The sequence below is a fragment of the Neopsephotus bourkii genome, unplaced genomic scaffold (assembly GCF_033783945.1).
Source record: "Neopsephotus bourkii isolate Nb327-2 ecotype Australia unplaced genomic scaffold, CSIRO-AGI_Nbou_v1 NB_1493, whole genome shotgun sequence".
NCBI lineage: Eukaryota > Metazoa > Chordata > Aves > Psittaciformes > Psittacidae > Neopsephotus > Neopsephotus bourkii.
The window spans coordinates 6767582-6776546 of NW_026901969.1; the positions used below are offsets into that span (position 1 = coordinate 6767582).

The 8965-nt window shown below is 35.1% G+C and overlaps 1 protein-coding gene across 9 annotated transcripts in view; it reads left to right on the plus strand.

The window, feature by feature from the left end:
- Positions 1–8371, plus strand: part of CAPS2 (calcyphosine 2) — a 32175-nt gene extending 23804 nt beyond the window's left edge. For all 9 annotated transcript variants that reach the window (XM_061369430.1, XM_061369424.1, XM_061369426.1 and 6 more), the window contains 5 exons: positions 2620–2693; positions 4305–4459; positions 4708–4827; positions 5875–5971; positions 7288–8371. In XM_061369430.1, the coding sequence (XP_061225414.1) occupies positions 2620–2693; positions 4305–4459; positions 4708–4827; positions 5875–5971; positions 7288–7463 (622 nt within the window). In that variant the 3' untranslated portion in view covers positions 7464–8371. The remainder of the gene's footprint in view (positions 1–2619; positions 2694–4304; positions 4460–4707; positions 4828–5874; positions 5972–7287) is intronic.
- Positions 8372–8965: the final 594 nt, after the last annotated feature.

The window sequence follows — 8965 nt, forward strand, 5'->3', positions numbered from 1 at the left end:
ACTCTCTCAGCCTCTCTTCATAGGAGAGGTGCACCAGCCCTTTTATGATAATGCAAGTGTCTGAACACAGGCAGGGGAAAGATTGGAGGTTTTGCTTTTTATTTTTTCTTTTTCACTTTCTTTTTCCCCTTTCTTCCTATCCTTTCATTTTTCCAGAACCACATGTTTGCCACATGTTGAAGACTTTGGGCACTGGGACAGGATTTCTGCACCTATTCTTTCAAAATAGGTTTTAGTAAATTATATTGTTCCATAGTTTGAAAGATGGGGGCCTCTTAAATAATTTTCCCATGATTAGGCGAATGGTTGATCTTTTGAGTATGTGTTAATTTTGAAGGTATTATTTCAGTATGTATACTGAAGTAAACTGTCTAGGGAATAAAGCATCTTTCTGTGGGGTTTCTGGCTTTTCCTGTGAGTGTACTGGTTCGTAGCACAAATAAAATTTCAGTATAAAATTTGTCACACTGCTGTGTTGCTTGTATATGGCAGTTACTTAAAAGTGCTGGAAATACAGTCAGAGCTTGATTGCTCAAATTTTGGTGAGGAGTGTTAGCCGGTAGCAGATGTTACAAGGTAGAAATTTTCATAAAATCATGGAATCACACAAAGGGACCCCAAGAGGGCATCAAGTCCAACCTCCCTGCTCAGAGCAGGGCTTACTACAGCAGGTTGCACAGGGCTGCATCCAGTTTTGGTTTTGCATATCTCCAACGATGGAGACTGTAATTTCTGTGGGCAAATGTATTCCAGTGTTCAATAACCCTTTCAGTCCAGAAGTGTTTCCTGATGTTCAGAGGGAAACACTTGTGTTTCAGTTTGTGTGCATTGCCTCTGGTCCTGTCACTGGGCTCCACTGAGGAGAACCCCTCTCAGTTGTCTTTACTCCCACCGGTCAGGTATTTATATACACTGATAAGATCCCTCAGTCTTTCTCTTCTCCAGGCTAAACAGTTCTGGCGTTCCTCATGTATTGGATGCTTCAATCCCTTCTTGACTAGGAGCAGCAGTAACAGAATCTCAGTTAAATACATTCAGTATCTTTGTAGATAGAGTACTTCTGTTAGCACAACTGTTACTTTTGTTTCTGCAAGTGTTCAGACACATGAAGCTTGTTCTCAATTATGATAATATTCACTTTAAAGTCCCTTTACATTGAAAGTTTTGCAAAGGAGCCATAGTCAGCTAGCAGTACATAAAGCAGTAAATTCAGATTTAATTGATTATATAAATACCTAGTTGTATGATGCTTAGTGCTAATTGTTCCCTCTATGCAAGGTCTCCACGAAGCAAAACACAATATAATTTAATTTCAGATGGTTTATGTAAGACATTTTACATCTCAGAAGTCTGTTGTTCTGGTAAACAGCTTTTTCTTTCATTTGTTGCTAATCTTACACTTGTGAAATTTGAAATTGATCCAGTGTAATCTCTTAAGGCTCCAGGAAGACCACCTGCTCACTGGTCTTTTTGGAATTTTCTGCTACCTGTGGTGGAACAGATTGTTTCTTTTGTTTCTTTTTTTTCTTTTTTTTTTTTATAGTTTGTGTTCTTTCCATTAGTGACTAAAATTTCAGACTGTGAAGTCTATCTTTTTCTTCTGAACAGGGGTGTTATTGAACTTTGTGTTCTCTGGTGCATAACTCTCAAGTCCTGTTATCTTCATTACTGTACTCACTGAGAATCCTACCCAGGTACAGTCCAGAAGGCCAGTTTTAGGCTTTCAGGAACACCTATGCCATTCTGTCACAAGCCATGAATCTTCTTGTTCATGTGTTTTAGAGAGAGTATGCTGTCTGCTGTAGGTGGTCGCTGACTTTCCAGTTTAGGTGGTTTCATATGGGCAAACTTTTAGGGACTTCATAATGGGAGGTACCCAAAGGGGAGATGAAGAGTCTTAATAGGCAACAGGGAGGTAAGTCTTTGGCCTCAGAAAGCAGAAGGAGGAGTAGTCCATGGTAAAGCACTGATGAGCAAGCAGCTCAAAGCTGATAGTAGTTCCTTTCCATTTGTTTTCCTATTCCTATTAAATAACTGCAAGACTTTTTTCTTTTTGTTTTTCCACAATATTTTTTTCGTCAACCTTTACAATAATTTCTAATGGAGGCTTCTGGGAAGCCCTTCTCAGTAGGTTACTTGCCAGACAAAACACAAAACCATAATTCCTAGATCACACCTAAAATACACTAATGCAGCTTGTGCTTGACACCCTTGCTATGTATCTTCTGAAGAGAGATTGTAGCTACCTCATGTCCATTTAGTTACCAACGGGAAAATATAGTTGCTTTAAAAAACTCTTCCAGTGATCTGAGTTGAAGATTAGGACTATGTTGAAGTGAATTTCTGGCGATTTTAGACACAGAAGGAATTATCCATGATTCATGAATTAGTAGAGGAGCTGTGAATGCAGTATTGTCAGAAAGGAATATCTGCATATCTGCACCTATTCAGCAAGGACTTTTGTGTGTGCCATCTCAAACTCAAGGAATTGGATCCTGTGCTTATATTTAATTCTTAAACTACCTGTATAATATTCAGCATGGTTTTTACTACAATTGTTTTGAATTCAGTAATATTTCATTTAATTTCACCAATCTATGTTAATTTTTATTATTTTAGAGCTTCTATGGAATTCAAGCAAGAGTGTTCTCAGCAAGTCATCGATGACAGCAAAGTTTTCAATAAGATTCAAGGTTTGTGTCTACCAGGACCCATTTAATCTTAAATTCTGTATCTCTACAGCTCAATGCAAAGACCAATACTGACGTTATAAAGTTTTTACTAGCATAAATGAAACTGGACAAAATATAGATATTTAACAGAATATTGGTAGAATCTGATACCAGCATAAATCAATCATAAGAATACTTTCTCTTCTCTCTTTCTTTAAATAAACAGTCTGGCTAACAGTAGTGGATTCACTATAGAATAACTGTGAATGTAATCAATAAAATATTAATCTCTGCGTTGACATAATCTCTAAAAAAAATGCTGAAACATAACACTGATTCTATGTTGAAGTGTCATTAAGTTAAAAAACACTCTAATTTCTTCAGTTAATTTTGTGCCAGATATTTCTTTTGGCCATTATTTCTACACATTGGTAAGTATTGTTCTTCGGTGTTTGGTTGGTTTTTTTTTTGGTTTTTTTTTTTTCTGATAGTGTTCAATTATGCTTATTAAAATATGTGAGTATAATTGAGTAGGATAGCTTGGAATATGTAAATAAATGTTACCAGGATTCTACCTACAGTCTTTAGGACAAAGACATAGCTTTGTGTTTAAAATTATGGAAAGATGTGCATGAAGTGGTGTGTTGTTACCTTTGTAAACTGTGGGCAACAAAATCTGTGAAACTGAACAGCTTCCAGTTTGTAGAATCTCCACTATTTACTGTCATTAGCTAAACCTTTTTTTAAGCAAACACTCTTTGGTCACTAAAATCTGCTTGGATATTTAATTTTAGAAAAATTGTTAGACTAATAATCAGGGATATTGTTTGATCTTTTAATTAGTGCATTTTTTTCCCCTCACATAATAGACACAAATGGATTTCTTAATTATCTGATTACATTAAAAATTTGCAGATGTGGTCTAGAAGAAAGTTACATGCGTATACTTCAAGACATCTTTTAACATACATCTGAGTTTGAACCTCACTGGAAAAATCTTCCTTCTTTCACCCTCCCACCTATTTTGCTTTATAATTGTAGATACGAGTAATTTGAAGATAAATATGATAATAGCATATGTCTTATGTTAATAGAGTATGATGAGAAACTTTGATATCCTTAAAGAAAACCTGCTATCTAAAGATTTTGACAAGGCTGTCATAGAAATAGTTTTCTGCGTATAATTTTGGAACAATTACTTATATTTATAATTGTTCCCATGTGTATTTAACATATTTGTACAATGAAGGAGCAACTGTGTCCCATAATGGCATGTTTGTATTACCCAAGTAGTGTTCCTAAATTGTATTTTGAATCATGGTATGTAATGAGTTCTAGCAGCAATAAGAAGTTGTATAATCTGAGCATATAGAACGTGATAGCCATTTCTTCTGTGATCTCAAAAGTTTTGTTAGATGTTGCTGCTGCTTCATATGATTACTACTCAAATGTTAAATAACTGATAATTTTGAACTGACATTATCTCATCAAAAACGAGCCTGGATGCATAGATATGTAATTTTAGCCAGCAGTATCATAAGTAGTTCCAGTTTTCTTTACTTCTGTATCAACTCCATAGCAAGTGGCTAACTTCAGGTAAACGTTGTGTCCTCTATTTCTCTAAATCTTCAGGTATACTCAGAGAGACACTAAGTAAAAGAGGAGTTCGGGTTATAACAGGCATAGGAAAGTATTTCCGACAAGTAGACAAGAACAGAAATGGTTTTCTCTCTCAGGAAGCCTTTAAAGAAGCTCTAAAACGATTCCATTTGGAAATTCCTGAAGGGGTAAGTCTAGCTGAAACTGTGATCTCTCATTTTATCTTACTTAAATTGATGGAATCACTTATTTTCTTTGCTTAAGTCTATGGTTTAATAGCTGTTTTTCCCAAGTTTGCCCCCCTTTCTCCCTTGTGGTATAGTGGCGTTTCTGCATTCAGTTCTTTTCTTGTGGTAATACTGTAATTTTATATTATAGCGATTGTTTTATTCTAGGACATAGAGAAGAACTTTGGCAAAATATTTTTAAATTGCAGGCCTTTGAATCCCTATGGCTTATTCTTGATGAAAGCAAGAGTGGTAAAGTCGACTATGGAGAATTTACTCGTGCCGCATTTGGAGAAATGAATGAATACAGAAAAACGTTTGTAAGAAAAGTGAGTGTTGTTGCAGATATTCTAATTGTAATACTTTGCAGTTTAACTTTGGAGTTAGTTACTCATGTTCTTGTTGTTTGGGTTTTTTGTTGTTGTTGTGCATTATTCCTTGTGCATTACTGTTTATTATGTGCATCTAGTAATTGACTATTTACGGTTTCAATGAGTTTATTAAAATAAATGTAGATTAAGGTACTGCATGCTGTTTCATTATTGAATTAGTTAATTCTAAACTCTAGAATTGATTCCTGTATTATTTTGAGTTTATGCGTATGTGTGGTATTCTTACATTTTGGTGCAGTGTATAAAGCATCTGGCACCCTGAAAATATCTCTTCCAGAAGTCTGTTTCCTTATTTTGGCAGATCACTGTATCTGTACGCAGATTCCCTCCCCCCCCCCCCCCCCAGTGTCTAAAATAGGAGGCAATAATACTTTCCTCCTTTGAGATCTACAAATGTAGTCATTATATTTCTGAGACTTCTTGTATTTGAAATGCCCCTTGTTATACATCTATAATGTAATGTAGAGCCATTTGCAGTATGAAACGCTGATTACAAACCAGCCAACAGAGTAATGACTAGATACCAAAATCAAGAAAAATGCCATATTCTTTCATACTTTTGATAATGGGGGATCTGACTCTCATAGCCTTCTGTACTGAGCAATGTGTATTTGAGTAAACTGAAATGAAGCTGCTGTTAGTGCTGAAAAGGCTGCGTTGAGGCCTCTGTCAGAAGGATGCAAGAATATCTAATTGGAGAAGACAGAAGGGAAGCAGCTTAACTTCTGATTTTATGGATGAGCTAGAAATTTTGGAGAGAAGACAAGGGGTTTTTTTTGAGTTGGTGAGGGGACATTTAATGTGAAGGCCTTTGAAATAAAATAATCATGAAGCTACATATTCTAGAGTAATTTTCTGGTATCTGCTGCCTTACATAAAATCAGTAAGTTGACATAATCCATTGCACAAGATCTAAAAATATGTGCTAGGTAGTAAGTATATTTGATCTTTACATCTTTCCACTTTTTTTTTCTTCCTTTATAGGCTTATATGAAACTAGATTTCAACAAAACTGGGAGTGTGCCTATGGTAGATATCAGAAAATGTTACTGTGCAAAGAAACATCCTCTAGTGTTGGCAGGTAATTCACATGAACAACAGCAATGTGACTACTGAAGTCATCTTGTTAGCAGAGATACCAGATCCAGAAACTGTTGCAAATACAAAGTGTTTTCATATTGGCTGAGACTTGAGGTGTTAGGGAAAACCTTTTTCCTCTGATGACCTATAATGTTCTGTCTAGAACACGACTATAAATAGTAATGGAGTACATATATACTGTTTTAACACTTACTTTTTATCAAGCTGAAAATACTGCATCTACACAGAGTAATTCCTTTCCCAACATGTGTAGAATTACATTTAAGCAGCTATTTCTCAGCTTGGATGTGGAAGTTATCAGTGACACATATGATACTAGTAATTTTCACTCAGGAGGATACTTTCATTTTCATATTACTGTGTTCCATCAAAATATGCGAGGCTTCCAACTGACACTGAATATACTCAGCACTTACAGTTTCTTTTGAATAAATTCAGTTATTTCTGGGACAGGATTGTCATCCTTTACAGAGAAAATATCAGTTTCTTCATTATTTTTTCAGGATTCTCAAAAATGTTTAAACTCTGCCATTGAAAAAGTAGGAGTTTAAAAATGTATATGCCAGTTTCTAAAATAACATCTCTGTGTACCCAACTTGTCATTGTGAAAGTCTCACTAGTGTCCCGACCTTTCATGTTTTACCTGTAGAAGAATGGATGGGTTTTCTATTGGCAGTGATTTTAATGGTAGCAAATGAAGACACACAGTGGCATGGGGATGTTCTGCATGAAATTTTCCCAATAGTATAAAGCTACATTTTTTCCCTTTTTTCCTTTTTCTCAATGCTATGAAATCATGTTGAGTATAATCTTTAAGCCGCTAGAACACACACGTAAATTGCAGAACACTTTTTGAATGTAAACTTGCATCTTAAGTTTTTCCTAGTGCTTTGAACTTGCATTGCATGTGAAACATATGCATGTTTCAGAAAGCATATAAAACATATACTTTATTACAAGAGAGCTTTTGAATTATTTCAGAATTAAAATTCTAGTTAACAAATGCATTATTCAGTTATTGCAGTCATTTGAGAGAAAAAATCTTCACGATCTCATAATTAGTTGAAATTAGCCTCATGTTTCTGTTGATAGTTAATGCTGTGATTGTGCTATTAAAATAAGAGGATTTCTGCAGCTGGTATTAAGTGAGCCAATGACTTAATTCTGAAATCAGAGTATTAGTTCAAAAAGAAAATTTGCAAGTTAAAATTTGAAAGTTTCTTGCCTGAAGTATGTTAAATTCTATGTATTCACTGTTCTTGAAAGTGTATTTAATGGAAAACTATACTTCCACAGGCAAAGCTACAGAAGAAGAAATTAAATCATCATTTCTAGAAACATTAGGGGAGTCCTGCAGCAACCCCAATGAAGTGTCCTATTCTGAGTTTGAAGATTACTATGAAGGATTAAGCATTGGAATCGTGGATGATGATGATTTTGTTAATATCTTAAGGAACCCTTGGGGAATTTAGAGTGGAAGATGACAAAAGTGAAAAAGAGGCATTTTCTAAATAAGGAGTGAGCTAAATAAGGGAGGATTTAGTCTTGATGTGCATTTCTTCATAATTAGTGTCTTAAACTGATTTCAAGCGCTGAAAATTTTAGCTGCTTTCAGAATAATAGATGGCAAGTTTCTTAAAGTGTCCGTTGAGTCATGCCAGCCACTTTTGAAATTTATAAATGCTCTTCATTCCTTTTCATTGGAAGTAAGGAAGACTGTTTCACATACCAAAAGGCATAATTTGCTTGATACTAGAATGAAGTGGCCTATTTTAAAACAGGGAGGAATTAGAATACTAAAATTCTAAAGGGGTATATGTAGGAAAAAAAAATTACTTCACAGTGATGCATTGTGAAAAGCTTAAATTTAACTGTATAAATATCGATGGTGGTTTTTCTTCAGTTTTCTTCTTATAAAAGTAGTATGTTTACTGTTATAGCATACTTTGTCTCATTTCTTGTTTCTTATGCTGGTACTTAGCTTGAAAGCGAGCAGGTCATCCTTTTCCAATTTCGAGGATGTCTGCAGTACTCAAAGGGCAGAAGTGTTGACACCTTTTACCCCTTTGGCCTGTAGACTGTCTTGACCTTATTTTTTCATCTTTGTCAGGCAGCTGAAGCTCAGCATTGAATCCCAAAGGTTTCAGTGAGCACATATATATGTAGTGCACTTATTCCTTTCCTATATTTTGCTAGTAGTTTTCAAACCAAATAATTTATATTTAAATATCTGGTTTCTTTATTTTCTGTTGCTGTGATTTTAATTTTTTTAACCAAAACGTAGCAATGATATCTGTTGTCAAACTGATATATAGCATTTCCTATCTACTCTGAAAGTATAAAACTCAAAAGTGTAAAAACAAAACCCCAACCTAACCAAACCAAAGCAACCACCTCTTGTCACAAGAAAATCATGAATATTCCTTGCTACTTCAAATATTCAGCCAGATGCACTTCTCAATGTAATACATCTCATTAGTTCTGTAAAATTCTTTGTGTTAACACATAAAAACTGTACTATTAATTATGTAGAGAGATACAGATAATCTTTGGTTTCAATATAACTGTCACCAAAATTAACTGTAAATTGAACTGCATTTCTGAAGCCTATGCAATTAAAATGTATTGGTATCCTCTGTGCTTATCTGCCTGGTTTTGAATTTATAGGCTGTGGTTAACAGAACCTTCCTCTTGAGACTGTGTTTCATAGGAATTTAAGGGCAGTGCTGAAGTGAATGCTGAAATGAGGGACTGTATTACCTCTGTGGGTGACTGGTTTATGCTAGATAGAGCTCTTGTTTTAATAGCTTGTGTGTTGTTTTGATTGTTTTACTCTGTCCTCAGTTGTGAGCAGAATTGCAGTTTCTGCTCTAAATCCTCAAAGGAGGGATTTTGGAGGTTCTTTTGGGGTTCCATTTGTCTGTATGTATTGGTTTGCAGAGAAAGGCAAACTCTGTCAATGCTTATTTTCAGC